General features: G+C 37.6%; 1 protein-coding gene across 1 annotated transcript; it reads left to right on the forward strand.

The window, feature by feature from the left end:
• LRRD1 (leucine rich repeats and death domain containing 1) lies at nt 1–18,555 on the forward strand. Its single transcript, XM_005678910.3, has 5 exons — nt 1–2,019; nt 8,381–8,579; nt 14,941–15,102; nt 17,358–17,475; nt 18,117–18,555. Exons 1-5 carry the CDS (start codon nt 73–75, stop codon nt 18,301–18,303), a joined length of 2,613 nt encoding a protein of 870 aa, XP_005678967.2. The 5' UTR covers nt 1–72; the 3' UTR covers nt 18,304–18,555.

The raw sequence follows: 19,132 nt of genomic DNA on the forward strand, positions 1-19,132 counted from the left end.
GGAAAAAATTAAACATGAAAATTATAACTGAGTTACAATCTTATATTGGTATAAAATATACCCACAAATAAGATGTCTGAAAAGAAGCGTACTTCAGAAGAGCTAGAGGATATCATTAGTCAATTTAGAAAAGAATCTAGATCACGGTCAGTGGAGGAATCTGGACTTACTAAAGAAACATCAAACTTGTCAAAGGAAGATTTTGATGAGACATCTTCCAACCAAATTTATGAAAAGCATCCTAGAAAGAACACATTTGCTATACATGATGATACATCAACATCCTCCTCTGGAAGTAAGTCTAAGAAAAATGAAGAACAAAGGAAAACTCTCCAATTTTCTGAAACAATTGCTACATATGACAGCCTGCAGTCAAAAACTGGAATTTCACAAAGTTCATCATTATCAGAAACCGAGATGAGGGCTGAATATCAGGCTTTTGTTGACTCCCTCTCTCATGAAACATTAGGAAAAATTAGTCCACAACTCTCTGAAGAAAATCAGGAAGGATCTGGCTTCCCATCAGATAACTTTACAGTTAACCTCAAAGCCAGGGGTTTACAAGAATTCCCTAAGGACATTTTAAAAGTCCAGTATGTAAAATATCTGTATTTAGATGAGAATGAAATCAAAAGTTTTAAAGGGGCAGACTCAAGGGATATGCTAGGACTTGAAATTCTATCCATACAAAAAAATGGGCTATCAACACTTCCATCTGAAATTCAGTTACTTAATAATTTAAAACTACTAAATGTCAGCTACAATCAAATATCACATATACCTAAAGAAATATCACAGCTTGGGAATATCAGGGAACTATTTTTAAATAACAATTGCATTGAGGATTTTCCTTCTGGCTTGGAAAGTCTTAAAAACTTGGAAATTTTAAATTTGGCTAAAAATAAGTTAAGACATATACCAGATGCCCTGTCTAGTTTGAAAAACTTGAGGGCTCTTAATCTGGAATATAATCAGTTAACAATATTTCCTAAAGCTTTGTGCTTCCTTCCCAAGTTAATTTCACTAAATCTTACTGGAAACCTGATAAACAGTTTGCCAAAAGAAATTAAGGAGCTTAAAAATTTAGAAAAGCTTTTACTGGATCACAATAAACTTACTTTTTTGGCTGTGGAAATTTTTTTATTGCTCAAAATGAAAGAACTCCAACTGACAGACAATAAATTGGAAGTTATTTCAAACAAAATTGAGAATTTTAAGGAACTTAGGATTCTAATGCTTGATAAAAATTTATTGAAAGACATGCCAGAGAACATTTCCCACTGTGCAATGTTGGAATGCCTTAGTCTTAGTGATAATAAATTAACAGAACTTCCTAAGAACATCCATAAGCTTAAAAATTTAAGAAAACTCCATATAAACAGAAATTATCTAGTGAAAATACCTGAATATATTTCACATCTTAATAATATGTTCAGCCTAGAATTTTCAGGAAATTTTATCACAGATTTTCCAATTGAAATAAAAAACTGCAAAAACATAGCTAAAGTTGAATTGAGTTATAATAAAATAATGTATTTTCCACTAGGTTTGTGTGCTTTAGATTCTCTTTATTATTTGAGTTTCACTGGAAATTATATTTCAGAAATACCTGTAGACATATCTTTCAATAAACAACTGCTTCATTTAGAATTGAATGAAAACAAACTCCTTATATTTTCTGAGCACTTATGTTCTCTTATTAATCTTGAATACCTGGATCTTGGTAAAAACAAAATAAGGAAAATTCCTCCTTCTATTTCCAACATGGTATCACTCCATGTTCTTATTTTATGCTATAATAAGTTGGAAACTTTCCCCACAGAAGTGTGTGCTTTAGACAATTTGCGAGTACTTGATCTTTCCGAAAACCAAATACAGACTATACCTTCAGAGATCTGTAACTTAAAAGGAATCCAGAAATTAAACATCTCAAACAATCAATTTATATATTTTCCTGTTGAACTTTGCCACCTTCAGTCACTGGAAGAATTGAATATAAGCCAGATAAATGGGAAAAAGGTAAGAGACAGATAGCTTGGGCTTTGTGGGGAAGGGAGGGCTGAGGGGATCAGAATCTAAGCTGCAGTGTGTGTGTGTTTAATTTAGCTGGAATATTTTATTTTTTAACCTCAAACATGGCTTACAAATAAACTTTTCAACACAAGAGTTTAACAGGAAAACATTTCATTAAAATGAAATACCAAGTAATTAAAGGTGACAAATTTATAGATTTATTTTCACTTAACTTACAGATGTAACATAAACACATTATTGAAAATTTGAAAAATTGACAAAAAAGAAGTAAAAATAAATTCCAGAAGCATACCATCACAATATAACTACTGGACATATATTGATACAACTTACTTTTGCTTTTCCTTATTTATATGATTTTATAAGCAATTGTGGAAATACTGTATACTCAATTTTAAAGTCTTCTATTTTCACTTAACATATAAGAATTTACCCAGAACATAATCTTCCCAATAATTATTATAACCAATGCATGATATGTGTAAATAATCCTCCATTGTTAAGCATTCTGTGATGTTTTAATTTTTCATCATCATAAATAATGCTATGATGAACTACTTCATAAATGTAGCCTTTTCATATTTTACTATTTCCCTATGGAATTTCCCCTAAAGAACTGCTAGATCCATGGGTATAAATGTTCTCACAGCATTTCAGGTTACTCAACACTGACTTAATTTTATGGAAATATTTTTTAAAAATCAAAGAATTTGATTTATATATTAAGATCTGATTTATATATTAAGATCTCAGTAAACAAGTGAAAAGGACACAGCTATTACCTAGCTATCTTTGACTGCCACAGTCAAATTAATTTGACAGAGGCTGGGACTATTATCTGGAGAGGGGACAGGCCACCCACTCCAGTATTCTTGGGCTTCCCTGGTGGCTCAGCTGGTAAAGAATTCGCCTGCAATGCAGGAGACCTGGGTTTAATCCCTGGGTTGGGAAGATCCCCTGGAGAAAGTAAAGGCTACCCATTCCAGTATTCTGGCCTGGAGAACTCCATGGACTGTATAGTCCATGAGGTCACAAAGAGTCAGACACAACTGAGCGACTTTCATAAGTCACACAGGTCACAGGGGACTCTTATGGACAGCAAGATTTCCTAGTACGTGTCATGTGTCCAACTCTTTGCAACCTTATGGACTAGAGCCCACCAGGCTCCTCCGTCCACGGAATTCTTGCTCCTCTGTTCAGGCAAGAATACTGGAGTGGGTTGCCAGCTCCTCCTCCAGGGGATCTTTCTGACCCAGGCCTCAAACCCGGGTCTCCCAGAAGATTCCAGGCAAATTCTTTACCGTCTGAGCCACAAGTGAAGCCCAAGATTTTCCAGAGTCTGTTACTGAAAAATGCTAGGCCCATGAGCTTTGAGAAGCACTGGGCTCTTAGAGAATCACAATGCATTCAGCATATTAAAAGCCCTCAAGTGTCCTGCACAAAGAGATTGGTTTATCTCTATTTAACCTACATTTCCCAAAGTTATTTGACTTTTTAAACCTATCTGCTATATATACTGGAGAAGGAAATGGCAACCCACTCCAGTGTTCTTGCCTGGAGAACCCCAGGGATGGGGGAGCCTCGTGTGCTGCCGTCTATGGGGTCGCAAAGAGTCAGACATGACTGAAGCAACTTAGCAGCAGCAGCAGCAGCTATATATACAATTTCCAGAAAGACTACTCCAGAAAATACTTGCTTAAGTTTGTACAGTTCTTCTGTGTATTCTTGCCACCTCTTCTTAATATCTTCTGCTTTTGTTAGGTCCATACCATTTCTGTCCTTTATTGAGCCCATCTTTGCATGAAATGTTCCCTTGGTATCTCTAATTTTCTTGAAGAGATCTCTAGTCTTTCCCATTCTGTTGTTTTCCTCTATTTCTTTGCATTGATCACTGAGGAAGGCTTTCTTATCTCTTCTTGCTATTCTTTGGAACTCTGCATTCAGATGCTTATATCTCTCCTTTTCTCCTTTGCTTTTCACTTCTCTTCTTTTCACAGCTATTTGTAAGGCCTCCCCAGACAGCCATTTTGCTGTTTTGCATTTCTTTTCCATGGGGATGATCTTGATCCCTGTCTCCTGTACAATGTCATGAACCTCAGTCCATAGTTCATCAGGCACTCTATCTATCAGATCTAGTCCCTTAAATCTATCTCTCACTTCCACTGTATAATCATAAGGGATTTGATTATGGCAAAAGTGAAGAGGAACTAAAAAGCCTCTTGATGAAAGTGAAAGTAGAGAGTGAAAAGTTGGCTTAAAGCTCAACATTCAGAAAACGAATATCATGGCATCTGGTCCCATCACTTCATGGGAAATAGATGGGGAAACAGTAGAAACAGTGTCAGACTTTATTTTTTGGGCTCCAAAATCACTGCAGATGGTGACTGCAACCATGAAATTAAAAGACACTTACTCCTTGGAAGGAAAGTTATGACCAACCTAGATAGCATATTGAAAAGCAGAGACGTTACTTTGCCAACAAAAGTCCATCTAGTCAAGGCTATGGTTTTTCCAGTGGTCATGTATGGATGTGAGAGTTGGACTGTGAAGAAAGCTGAGTGCCGAAGAACTGATGCTTTTGAACTGTGGTGTTGGAGAAGACTCTTGAGAGTCCCTTGGACTGCAAGGAGATCCATCCAATCCATTCTGAAGGAGATCAGCCCTGGGATTTCTTTGGAAGGACTGATGCTAAAGCTGAAACTCCAGTACTTTGGCCACCTCATGCGAAGAGTTGACTCATTGGAAAAGACTCTGATGCTGGGAGGGATTGGGAGCAGGAGGAGAAGGGGACGACCGAGGATGAGATGGCTGGATGGCATCACTGACTCGATGGACCTGAGTCTGAGTGAACTCTGGGAGTTGGTGATGGACAGGGAGGCCTGGCATGCTGCGATTCATGGGGTTGCAGAGAGTCGGACACGACTGAGCGATTGAACTGAACTGAACTGAGATGGAATGAATAATAATACATGTTATGTTTTAAAAGTTTCTCTTATACTAAAAGACACGTATTTAGTTCTGTACCATAATCATCAACTAATTCCTTGGCTGATTTATAATCCTGTCTTTCTCTTCCTATACCTTACTATGGAAATCTACAAGGTTGTGTCTTTAATTTTCTCTTTTTTATTAACTGCTTCCTAGACCTCAGCATGCACATAACTCTCAGATCCACATATCTGGAGCTAATCTTTCACCAGTGCACTAGTATCACAGATTCCCCGGATATTCTCTGTTCTCCTATTCTTCTATTGTCTCAAACTCAATATAACTTCAAAATCAAACTCACCTTTCTTTCTAATGCAAATCCCTTCAAAATTTCCCCATTTCTGTTTGTGATGCCACTTTCTTCTGACCTGCCAATCTAGAAATCATGGAAACATCACCAGTCATACTGAATCTTACACCAAAGCAATTTCACTTTTCCTCTGAAAAAGCTCTTGGATCCTCTCTCTGATTTTCCAGTGTCACTGGCTCCATCCCGGTCCGTGCTCATTGCTCAGTTCATGCCTAGACTACTCTGGGAAACTTCTGCTATTCTCTTTGATTCTGTCTCCTTCCTTTTCTCAGGACTCGTCAAAACTATCAGCCTTCATTTCACAGGGCCATTCTTGGGAATCTAGATTCCTTGGATGGGTGGATGGTTGCCAGAGACACCATTCCAAGTCATCAAAACATCAATTTGAAGGTCACCAAATGAGAAAAATGATATATCAAAACTCCTCTCAAAAGGAAGATCCTCTATCATTGGAAAGATCACTTTGATAACCCTTTTGGGGTGAAGGTAATATACTCAAAAGATTAATCTATAGAACAGCATATATTCACTGAACAGTCATCTGAAGAACAGGAATCAGGTTAATTACAGGGCTTTTATTTCGCTGAGTGAAGGAAGCTCAACAGGAATTTTCCTTTCAGAGTAGCTCTCTCATCACACAGTTCTGAGGCACTTCCTCTAAGAAATGCTGAGCAAGTTCTTCAAGATTTGTTTGAAGGAATGTGAAATTGTAGACCTAGCTATTTGTGTTGATCAGATTCCTCCCAATAGGACCAGATTTCAAGTCTTGCCAGAGGCTCGTTCCATATTCCTTCTCTAAAGATATCTCCTGCTTCCTATCACCTCTTTACTTGGCCATTTTTATGCGTGATATTTGTCTTGCCTGAAGTGAAGAAGTGAAGTGAAGCTCAGTCGTGTCCAACTCTTTTCGACCCCATGGACTGTAGCCTACCAGGCTCCATCCATGGGATTTTCCGGGCAAGAGTGCTGGAGTGGATCGAACCCAGGTCTCCCGCATTGTAGGCAGATGCTGTACCGTCTGAGCCACCAGGGAAGCACCGCAAGTGTCCTGTAACTTCTATTCAATCCTGTTCATTCTCAAAAGGCCATTTGAGTCCCACCTGCTACATGAAGCTTCTTTTTTGTTCTCTGATTTATGCTGATATACATTCCCTAAATTCTCTGTCTATATTATCGTAAACATTATTTTGGCACTGAATTACTTATTGATTAGTGCTGATTTCTGTTTGTTTCATATGTGGATATTTTGGGCTTCCCAGGTGGCACTAGTGGTAAAGAACCCACCTGCCAATGCAGGAGAAGAGATGCGGGTTTGGTTCCTGGGTCAGGAAGATGCCCTGGAGGAGGGCACGGCAACCCACTCCAGTATTCTTGCCTGGAGAATCCCATGGACAGAGGAGATGAATATCAGGCTACAGGGTTGCAAAGGGTCCACAGGACTGCAAAGAGTCGGACACAACTGAAGTGACTGAGCATGCACACACATACATTTTGTTCCCAAACTGAATTTTAATCTCCCTGAAGTTAGGATCATCTATTATGCTTCTTTTATACATAGAAGAACACTGAGTTCCATATGTAGTATTTACCTTGTTGTCTGATTTTTTTTGAGGGACCCACATATTCAAAACACTTTTTTTCACTCACAGGACTTCCTCTATTTCAGAAGCCACTTGTGATGACTTTATTTTTTCTGAAGATGCATATTTCTTCTTTGCCTTAGCAGAGTATCTTAATTCCTGTTACTTTGCAATACTTTTTGTACTAGGAATTTTCATTTGAAGCTACATTGCCAAACTGTGTGTGTCTATTACAAGGAATTTACTGAGCACTTACTCGAAATGTATCATGATTGGGAACATGTATTCAGTCAGTCAGTCAGTTCAGTTGCTCAGTCGTGTCTGACTCTTTGTGACCCCATGAATTGCAGCACGCCAGGCCTCCCTGTCCATCACCAACTCCTGGAGTTCACTCAAACTCACATCCATTGAGTCGGTAATGCCATCCAGCCATCTCATCCTCTGTCGTCCCCTTTTCCTCCTGCCCCCAATCCCTCCCAGCATCACAGTCTTTTTCCAATGAGTCAACTCTTCGCATGAGGTGGCCAAAGTACTGGAGTTTCAGCTTTAGCATCAGTCCTTCCAAAGAACACCCAGGACTGATCTCCTTTAGAATGGATTGGTTGGATCTCCTTGCAGTCCAAGGGACTCTCAAGAGTCTTCTCCAACACCACAGTTCAAAAGCATTAATTCTTTGGTGCTCAGCTTTCTTCACAGTCCAACTCTCACATCGATACATGACCACTGGAAAAACCATAGCCTTGACTAGACGGACCTTTGTTGGCAAAGTAATGTCTCTGCTTTGGAATATGCTATCTAGGTTGGTCATAACTTCCCTTCCAAGGAGTAAGCGTCTTTTAATTTCATGGCTGCTGTCACCATCTGCAGTGATTTTGGAGCCCTCCAAAATAAAGTCTGACACTGTTTCCATTGTTTCCCCCATCTATTTCCCATGAAGTGATGGGACCAGATGCCATGATCTTCGTTTTCTGAATGTTGAGCTTTAAGCCAACTTTTTCACTCTACTCTTTTCAAAAAACTATAAAACATATATTATGTCATTTAAAAATCCAAGGAGACTACATACACAAGGGATTAATAAAAAGCTCTGTTGATGCGAGTAGGAGGAAAGAGATGAAATATGGAAGAGAATAGTTTAGAAAGACTTCAGGGAGAAGAAATCAAAGCAGGGTAAGCTTTAGGGACAGAAGGGATAAGGTGGCACTGAACATCAAGTGTTGGGAGAGTGAAAAAAGTAGTTAGTAAGCCACAGGGTTGAATAGGCAGCATTGGTCAGATGGAGGAGATATTTGGATGTTACACAATTTGTCGTGGGTTTTATTAAGGAAGGGAGTCACAAAGACTTTGTGACATAGTGAAAATATCTCCTTTTTTGAAACAAACAAAAAATCTTTCCTCTTTTATTTCAGAAAAAGTTTTCATCATATAAATATTTATTAAAAATATAACTGTTTAACCTTTGTTACAGCTAACAAGACTTCCAGAAGAGCTGTCTAATATGACTAAACTTAAAGGACTTGATATCTCAAATAATGCAATCAGAGAAATGCCAACAAATATAGGAGAACTGAGAAGTCTGGTTAGTCTAAACGCAGACAACAATCAAATAAGATCTCTGCCACCATCTTTTCTATCTTTAAATGCTCTCCAGCAGCTAAACTTGAGTGGTGAGTGTCAAGTATAATCAATAAGCATTATCAATAAGTTGAGTTTTAGTTTCTAGGTTGCAAATTCTGCTGACAAGACAGAATGGCAAACAATCAACCCCATGTATTAAGTGCCCATCGGAAGGAAGTGGCTACTGCACATACAGAGAACAAGAGCAAAGCCTAATGTCCAGTTCCTTCCCTGGAAGAGGTTATGATCTAGCTGGGGAACCTGAACATATTTTCATTTATTTTCTGTCTTCTCTGCCTATCCTAATCACTGAGTATTTCTTCCCTTTGTGAACCTGACCTCACTTTCCCTCGCCACACACAACCTTAGGTCAGCATTTTCTCTATTTTCCTTTCCTGCTGGCTACCCTGAGCCCACTCCTACACCCTATAGTAATCTAATATCTTACAGTCTTTTACAAAGTAAATCACTTCGATTACAACAACAAAAGTAAGTCATTCTAAAAATATAAGAATTCTCAAAGCTAGGCTAGTATTTTTCTTAATTTTTATTATAAAGTATTTCAAGCTTACAGAAAAAAACACCTATATGCTTACTCTCAGCTATAAGGAATCATTCACTTGAGATTTTTTTTCCTTCTTTTTTTAAAATTAATTATTTATGGAAGGATAATTGCTTTACAGAACTGTGTTGTTTTCTGTCAAAGCTCAACATGAATCAGCCATAAAAGGGGATACATGTACACTTGAGATATTTTTGACTGTTAAGAAATAAAACAGAATCGAAACTTCTTTTGTACTTCTCCCCAGACTAGAAGTAGGGCCAGGTGGGTCACTGGTAAAAATCCACTGCCAGTGCAGGAGACGCAGGTTCAATCTCGGGTAGGAAAGATCCCCTGGAGAAAGAAATGGCACCCCACTCCAGTATTCTTGCTTGGGAAATCCCATGGACAGAGGAGGCTGGCGGGCTAACGTCCATGCGGTTGCAGAGTCAGACATGACTCAGCAACTAAACAACAACAACCAAACTACAAGTAACCACTGTACTGAAATTGGTGTGTATCTTTTTTCTACCCATTTTCCCCATCCTTGATAATCATACCACATACTTTAAAAAAGCATATTCTGCAAGTGTTAGGTACAGTCTTTTATAAATATCATATAAGTACTGGTTGATAATCTTGTTGGAATATTCTGTCTTTATTGGTATACTGTCTTGTATTAGTTGCTTTGGAGAGGCATTAAAATCTACAAGTAGGACTGTGGAATTTGTATGATTTTTGCTTTAATTATCAATTTTATTCATGTATTTTGAAGGACTAGTATTAGAAAAACACACAAATATGATTGTTTTTAATAACAAAATGGTATTGAATTTTGTCAAATGACTTTTCTGTATCATTGAGAGAATCGTGAGTTTTTTTCTTTTTTCTCTTAATATCAGGTTACACTGATTGATTTTCTTATATCGTACCATCCTTGCATTTCAAGATAAATCCCACCTCACAATAGTGTATAATCCTTTTAATATTTTGTTAGATTTCATTTGCTCTTATTTTGCTGAGGATTTGTGCAAAAAGGATCTTGATCTGTAGTCTTCATTCCTGAAGTGTCTTTTTCTGGCTTTGGTATCAGGGTGACGGTAGCTTCATGAAATGAGTTATGAAGTGTTCTGTCCTCTTCAATTTTTTGGAAGAGTTTGAGGATTGGCATTAGATGTTCTTTAAATATTTGTTAGAATTCACCAGTGAAGCCACAAGGTGTAGGGTTCTTCTTTGTTGGAGGATATTTGATTACTGCTTCTGTCTTCTTTCTAGCCATAGATCTATTCAGATTTTCCATCTTTCTCCATGGTTTAGCCTTGGCAGGTTTTGTGTTTCTAGGTATTTGTCCATTTCCTCTAGATTATCCAGTTTGCTGGTATAATAATGGTCATAGTACTCTATAAACTTTTACTTCTGTAGAATCAGTAGTAATGTTTCTACTTTCATTTCTGATTTTAGTAATTTGAATCTTTCTTTTTCCTTAGTCCATTGAACTAAACTTATCAATTTTGTTGATGTTTTCAAAGAACCAGCTTTTAGTTTTGTTGATTCTCTATTTCATTTATATCTGCTCTAAAAATTCCCAGTGGCTCAGTGGTAAAGGATCCGCTTGCCAATACAGGAGATGCAGGAGACGTGGGTTTAACCTCTGGGTCAGGAAGATCCCATGGAGTAGCAAATAGTCACCCACTTTAGTATACTTGCCTGGAAAATTCCATGGACAGAGGAGCCTGGGGGGCTACAGTCCATGGGGTTGCAAAGAGTTGGACACAACTGACTGACTGAACATGCTTGCAATCTTTATTTCCTCCTCCTCCTGATAGTTTTGGGTTAATTTACTTATATTTTTCTAGTTAATTTATATATAAAGTAATTACATTGATATTCTTTTTTAGTGTTAGTATTTTCAGCTATAGATGTCATCTTCAGCACTGTTTCTGCTACATCTATAATTTTTGGTTATTGTGTTTTCATTTTATCTTTGCATTTTATAATTTCCTTTTTGATTCTGCCTTTGACACGGTGGTAGCTTAAATTTGGCATGCTGCTTAAATTAGTAAATTTTCCAGTTTTCCTTCCATTATTTTTGGTAGTACCATTCCACTGTGGTCAGAAAAAGATATACTATTTGGCTTTTTTTGAATCAATCTTAATGAGACTTGTCTTGTGCCTTAATATATAGTCTATCATGGAGAATGTTCTATGTGTACTTGAGAAAAACATGTATTCTGCTGTTGGAATGTTATATGTATATCTACGGGGTTTAATTGCTTTATAGTGCCGGTCAAGTCCCCTAAATGACTTTTTGTCTAAATGTTCTATCCATTACTGAAAGTGAGGCATTAAAGCTTCCATTTATTATTGTAAAACCACCAGATTTTCCCTTCAATCCTATCAGTATTTGCCCAATATGTTTTGGGGCTCTGTTGTTTGGTTTGTACATGCTTTTAATTGTTGTATCTTCTTGATGTAATGATCCTCTTATCAATATATTCTGTCCTTTGTCTTCTATAACAGTTATTGACTTAAAGTCTTTGTTATCTGATATTACTAAAACCACCCCAGCTCTTTGGTTAGAATTTGTATGGATATTTTCTTCTGTCCTTCAATACCCAGAGCCATAAAAGAAAATACTATTTTCCCAGTCTTTGCAGTTTAGCTCTAAGCTAGGGCACTTTAACACTAAGCCAGGCCACCTATGACTCTGTCTTAGTCTTTTCCTGATTGTGTGAAGCCCAGAAATCCACCTCAGATGCAAGCCTAGGATTCTCTCAGTCTTCTTCTGAGCATGTGTCTAGTTCTGAATATGCTTATTGCATTCCATTTTCCCCAGAATATACTGTGGCCCTTCTGAGCCCTAATTCCCCCAAGAAACTTCCTCCTCAGCCTTCTCCTTCCTGGGCTTTTGAATTTGTCTATTGCTTTCTTTGTCTGCTGTTCTTTGCTCCCCTCCCTTGTGGGGGAGGGGGAGACAGACAGTGTATGTCTTTATACGGGACAACAACTGCCACCAGGGAGGCTGCTCCAGTCTGAGCCGGGGGAGCAAAACAAAGGTCATTCTCTGTGCCAGTCCGTCAGGAAATCAGCAGACAGGTCAAAATGCAAAAGAACAGTATTCAAAGAACAAAGTCTATGTTGGATTTCTGATACCAGCACGCTGTACCAGGAATGCAGGCTGCCCCAGCCTGCTCTGACTGCTGCCGCCTGGGAAGTGGAGAGTGGCAGGGAGATGAGTGAAAAAGTCACAGTGCTCTCTTACCAAAACTCTTCTGCCGTTTTCTTCCTCGAGCAGGGTCCTACTAACTGTAAGATCCTGGAGTAAATGCCAGAAGTATGAAAAAGCTGATTCTGACATTGCTTTCCAACTTTGGATTGATTCAGTGTAGGACTTGATTTTTTAAGAGGATTATTCTGAACTTTCTGTGACATTCATTCAAGGTGTGGTTTTCATGTTTATTTATACTGCTTGGATTTTGCTGTTTCTGGTCTGAATATTTTACTAAATTGGGGATTTTTAACCTATTTCTTCAAAAATTTTTTCTGCTTCATTTTCTCTCTTCTCTTTGTAAGATTCCAATTATCTTTACATATTGTCTTACAAATCCTTAAAACTGTGTGTGTGTGTGTGTGTACACACACAGCTTTTAAGCATCTCATATTGATCTGCCTTTACGTTTACTGACTTGTCTATGATCTCTATCCTGTTACATCTGTCGAATTAATTTTTAATTTCAGATACTAAATTTTTCAGTTCTAGAACTGCCATTTTTCTTTTCATAGTTTATACTTCTCCTCCAAGATTTCCCTTTTTTCAATCATTTGAGACTATCTTTCTTTATATTCTTAAACTTCATTGTGTTAGCTGCTTTAAAATTCTTTTATTGTTAACTACAACAATTGAGTCAGTTTTTTTCTCTTGGGAGTGAGCCACACTTTCTTATTTCTCTGTTTTGAATCCTGAAGTCTATCATCAATTCTCTCTGTGTCCAAAGAAAGTTGTTATTTGTTCTGGTAGCTATTGTTGCTTCATCAGGCACTTAAGTTGCTGGACTAAAAATGCAAACTCTTTCCCTGCAGTTGGCAGCTCCTTAGATCTCAGTTCAGTACTTTCAGCTGGTAGCTGTTACATCGGTTATCTTTTGCTGTGTGACAAATTTCCACAAAATTTAGCTTCTCAAATTAATAAAATATTTATTTCACACAGTTTCTGAGGGTCAGGAACCCAGAATGTGTTTAGCTGACTTGCTCTGTCTCAGAATCTTGTATGAAACGGCAGCCAACCTCTTGGTTGGTACTACAGACAGGCTTGATTAAGGCTAGCAGATTTGCTTCAAAACTTATTTATGTGGCTACTGGCAGCAGAATTGAGTTCCCTGCCATGTCAGCCCCTTTAAGACATGGTAACTAGTTTTCCCCAGAGCTAGTAGTATCAGGGAGAGAGAATATACATAAGTCAGAAGCAGCACATACTCCAAAAAACAATGAGCAACCTAGTACTCAGATCTTGGTTTCTAAAACCTTTCTTCACTAAAAGGAACCAGGTTCCTTTATTCTTGGCTAAAATAACATAACCATAAAATATACAAATAACACAAAGGCAAACTTTAGGCCAGTTCCTCTTGAAATGATTACAAATTCTCTGTCAGTAATCACAGTTTTACTTTTTATGTCAAGTTTATATTATCAATAGATTAAGATGGTTTTGAAAAAATTACATTTAAGGAAGTGGAGCTTACTCTCCACTCTTTGAGGACGGACTAGACTTTATAATCCCATTCTAAAGAACAAAGTAAGGAAAGGAGAAAATCAAAACGTTACCTTGCAGAAACCTGGCAAACACGATGTTAGCCAAGGGGTCAAGGTTAACATGCCAGTGATGTCTTGTGGATGTCAGGTATCCCTGAGGTGAAGAGAGCACTCAATCTCTGTGGTGTTCTTTCCAAAAACCCATAACCCCAGTCTATTTATGAAAAAATATATCAGACAAACTCATATTAAGAAATATTCTTCAAAATCCTAACCAGTTCTATACAAAACCATTAAGATCTTGAGAAACAAGGACAGGCTGAGGAACTCTCACCGACTGGAAGACATACCTGTATGCAGTGTGCTGTTCTGGAATAGATAACTGGAACAGAAAAAGGACATTGATGGAAATATAATGAAATTCAAAAGCATCCAAAGCTTATTTAATAGCACTGTGTCAACGTTAGCTTCTTGGATTTAAAAATGTGACATAGGGGACTTCCCTGATAGTCCAGTGGTTAATACCTGTGCTTCTACTGTAGAGGGCACAGGGTCAATTCCTGGTTGAAGATCCTGCACACTGCATGATGTGCCAAAAAAAAGTAACATAATAATGTGAGATGATAACATCAGGGAAAACTAAGACTAGATGAAAAGTATTCAAGACCTCCATATAATTTCTGCAACTTTTCTGTAAATCTGAAATTCCTGGAAACAAGAAGTTTATTTTTAAAAATTACTGAAAATAAGTACCATCACACTTACTCTGTAAAGTCCATTCTGGTGTTGCAAGAGGAAAGCCTCCTATCTTATTTTGTCATTCTCGATGAGAAAAAAGAATCCTTGCCCTGTTTCTATACGTCCTCCTTTTCACTCCTAGCAAGTGGACAACAGTAAGAACTTGAGGTTTGCCAGCACCGTGAGGCTCCTCCGGCATTGCGTCAGTGAGACACCACAGACGCCCTTTCGTTGTTGCTGTTCAGTTGCCGTGTTGTGTCCGACTCTTCGTGACCCCATGGACTGCAGCATGCCAGACCTCCCTGTCCTTTACATGGTTGTTATTTGTCTCCATAGTTTTCCTTTACAAAAGGATATAATTCAATTATTTTTTTTTCTGCTAGGAAATAATCTTTCAGTTCTGCCTAGTGGTATCTACAACCTTTTTTCACTGAAGGAGATAAATTTTGATGATAACCCTTTGCTGAGACCACCAATGGAAATCTGTAAAGGAAAACAGTTGTATACTATTGCACGCTATCTACAGAGGGCAGATGAAAGAGATGGTAGGTAATGAGCGAGTGACTAGCTAGCTTACAAGTCATTTTCTGGTATGTGTATATTAACAAATAATTTGCTTTAATCAGAGGTTTTCAGTCTGGCAGAGACATTAAAGTATTTATCATCTTCCCTTTTCTGAAGGCTGGGAGTTTATTTAATCTAGGTCTTTACATTTTGAACCATTAAAAAAAAGGTAAATTTAAGTCACAGATGAGTTGCTCCCCATCTATTAGCCTTGATGCACTTCAAGAGGTTGTGGCCATCATGATCGTGGCCAGACTCAGAGAATCTACATATTGAAATTTTTATCAGTTCTGGACTATATCACCATATACAGTTGTTCCAAAAGTCATGTTTGGCCTTGAAGGAAGTTCACAAATCAGGTTTACACTGATGCCAATCAGTTCTTGACCCATTATAATTACTTGTCTGCAATCCTTAGGCAATCTTCATTCCTGCTTACTTAATTCTCTGATTACTTCAGAGAGTGGGTCCATTGTCTTTAAATGCCCTTTCACCAGATAGAGACTGGTTTCTCCAAGTCTTTGGATGGAAGTTTCACTGTCTCATTCTTTCCCTGGGTTTGGGTTCCCAACATCTAAGCTTTTTCCTGGGACTCTGAGTTTGCCACTCACTGATAATCCTCAGAATAGATCCAGATTTTTGTCCTCCAATTTAATGGAGTTTTTAAGTATTAAATCAATTGAATGATCCAGAACTGGGGAAAGAGAATATATACAACTATCCCCCCAAATCATTATATTATGTACCCTGTGTAATCAAGAGGTTTATACCATCATAATCCTTTAATCTGTTGAGATGGTCACTAAGACTGCACAGTCCTCTGTAAGCCACAATATGTATGGTTACCTTACTGAATATTATGCAAGAAGAAGGCCTCATTGATGGAAGGAGCCTAAACAATAAAGTCACAGTTCTTTTCTCTAACTTCCTATACAAGTTGGTTTTGCTATCATAAAAGGGGATATTTAATAGTAAGTTTACTTCCCTGGTGGTGCACAGGTTAAAGCGTCTGCCTGCAATGTGGGAGACCTGGGTTCTATCCCTGGGTCAGAAAGATCCCCTGGAGAAGGAAATGGCAACCCACTCCAGTATTCTTGCCTGGAGAATCCCATGGATGGAGGAGCTTGGTGGGCTACAGTCCACGGGTCGCAAAGAGTCGGACACGACTGAGCGACTTCACTTTACTTTTGTAAAACAAAGCTTTTCTAAAAAGCCTTTCTAAAGATCTATGTTATTGCTAGGTTACAGTACTTTAGAGAAGGGCTGTAAAGTTACATGACTGAACTTCCTTGTTAACATTCTGTTACTCAAATTCCCGAGGATAGAAGGTTCATGTGGTTCTAGCCAATGGAAGGGAAAGTTCAACGGGCAATGACAGTAAATCAAAGTCAGCAAAAACAAGAGAATTCAAGTCATTTATCTCCCTTCTTTATTCCCATGGGGCCCTCGTACTGCAGGCTTGGCGCCACAGAGAATGACGAGGAAGTCATCATGGGAGACACATTTATTCTGCCATTAACAAGGAACATAGGGCCTCTTCCTTAAAATTTCACTTAGGAGACTTTTCAATTATATCATTAACATACAATCTAGCCTGAGTGATTAATGGTATGGATACATATTTTAAAACAGGAAGCACTGAACATATTTGAGATGACTATAGAGGGGTGGCAGATCTCTAGTTTTTGAAAATTCTCAAATTACCTTGGTTAACAGAAAGATGGATCTGGTTCATATTAGCTAATAGCTTTTTTAAAACTAACACTCATAATACATGATGTGAATATAAAACAAGCATATGTATGTGTGTATACCATATTTATAGTAGTTTTAAACTTGGTTTCTCAGGATAATACCCAAAGAGGCATATTAAAAAGCCAGAACTGAAGGAAGGAGTTAAATTTGTTTCAAATCCTGAAAGAATTAAAGGGTTTAATGATCACTTTGAAGTTGCTTATGATATTCTTCTAAATAGACATTTTATGTGAAATTGACGTTTATGTTATTTATGTTTAGGGTTATTCAGAATTTAGAAGAAATGGACTAAGTGGTTCAAATTTCTATTTTGTTATCTTCTCAAATTTCAGTTAGTATATCTGTACTTATTTTTCAATTTTGTTTGATATATACATTGTATAAGAGCACAGAAGTAAAAAACCTAGCTATAATATTAACTCAAAATAGAGTACATTTTTCAAAACAGATGGCCTAAATTTTCTTTTATGTTCCACTGTAGAGAAAATCTTAGCGAAAATCTTCAAGATAATTGCCAAGAATATTACTGAAACAAATTTTCAATTTTTGTGTCAAAAATTAAACCTGACAATCTCAGAAAGTGATAAGCCTGCATTGAGGTATGTATAAATGACAACATGTAGTATAAGCCTATTCTCATGTTCTGGTTTATATCATATTGATATTACATGCTTCGGAAACATTCATATTAACATGAACTCTCATTTGTTATAAAAGACTGATTTTAGTTTACCATTTGTTTGAGATCCATATGGTTACAGTAGTTTAAGAGGAAGTACTCTGAGGATAGACTGCTTGGCTCTAAATCCCAACTAGTTTTGTGACCCTGGATAAGTCCTCTAACTTTTGTATGCCTCAATTTTCCACTAGTAAAATAAACAGATTTACCTGAGAGAGTTGTCATGAAATAAATTATAAAGCATGTAGTGCAGAAGCAGTAATGCACTGGTCTACAGTAAATAGGCCACGATTATATTGAGGTCTTGAGTAAATCTCTCTTAGAATCAAATGTTAATTGAATTGTCAATGTTGTACAGGCAACAGGGGCTGGCATAGGACCGACATTCACTTACTATGTATGTGTCAAACTCTATGCTAAATTTTTATATAGACTGTCTTCACTGGTTAATTTAGTCACTCTGGTAAACTAGGTTGAAAACCTAGATATACAATATTGATACAGTTTAAAACAATGTTCCTAACTGATAATTAAAATAATTATTATTTAAAAATTTTTCAGCACTGTTTCACTAAGTGAGAGAGTCCACCGAGTACTTGATAAATGGAAAACCGAAAAGAACAACTTGTCAATAACCACTGCTGCCTTAAGAGATCAACTAACTCGGGCGCTAACTATGATAGGAGCATATGAGATTATGGACAAAATAACAGCTTTAAAACTTGTTTCATGTGCAATTAAATTCTGAACAGTGTATCTGGAATAAGAACTGAGAACTTAGGATGCGCTTAGATAATTGAAACTGGATAGAAGAGAAATGCACGTCATGTCTCTTTTTATGAATTCCTAAGGGATGATAAATTTTGGCTACCACTCTAGTGTCATCATAATAAATATTACAGGCACTATTTTGTGTATTAGTTCTGTTGTCTCTCTACCCTCCCTTCAGAGATACAGATATAAAGACAGCTATTCTTCAGTTCAGTTAAGTTCAGTTGCTCAGTCGGGTCCGACTCTTTGCAACCACATGGACTGCAGCACGCCGGGCTTCCCTCTCCATTACCAACTCTCGGATCTTGCTCAAACTCATGTCCGTTGAGTTGGTGATGCCATCCAACCATCTTATCCTCTTTCATCTCCTTCTCCTCCCACCTTCAGTCTTTCCCAGTATCAGAGTCTTTTCAAATGAGTCAGTTCTTCGCATCAGGTGGACAAAATATTGGAGTTTCAACTTCAGCATCAGTCCTTCCAATGAATATTCAGGACTGATTTCCTTTAGGATTGACTAGTTGGATCTCCTTGCAGTCCAAGGGACTCTCAAGAGTCTTCTCCAACACTATAGTTCAAAAGCATCAATCTTCAACGCTCAGCTTTTTTAGCAAATATAAATCCTTAGGCACTCTTGTTACTATGGGAAAAGTTTAAAAATAGAGAAGGACTGGAGACAGGTGCTGTAGTTGGGAACCAGTATTTCATGTTGCACTTCCAAAACAACAACAAAGACCATAAAATACACGGTGTTTAAATCCATGTACTGTGTTTAAGTACTGTGTTTAATTTGGTCTCACAGCACAAAA

The sequence above is a fragment of the Capra hircus genome, chromosome 4, assembly GCF_001704415.2.
Source record: "Capra hircus breed San Clemente chromosome 4, ASM170441v1, whole genome shotgun sequence".
In the NCBI taxonomy this organism is placed as follows: Eukaryota; Metazoa; Chordata; class Mammalia; order Artiodactyla; family Bovidae; genus Capra; species Capra hircus.

What these genes read in the sequence shown, in the direction of transcription:
- LRRD1 (XM_005678910.3), top strand. Translation starts at nt 73, where the DNA reads ATGTCTGAAAAGAAGCGTACTTCAGAAGAGCTAGAGGATATCATTAGT. An exon ending in GCCAGATAAATGGGAAAAAG is followed by an intron (nt 2,020 to 8,380) that starts GTAAGAGACAGA and finishes CCTTTGTTACAG; the next exon opens with CTAACAAGACTTCCAGAAGA. An exon ending in CCAGCAGCTAAACTTGAGTG is followed by an intron (nt 8,580 to 14,940) that starts GTGAGTGTCAAG and finishes TTTTTCTGCTAG; the next exon opens with GAAATAATCTTTCAGTTCTG.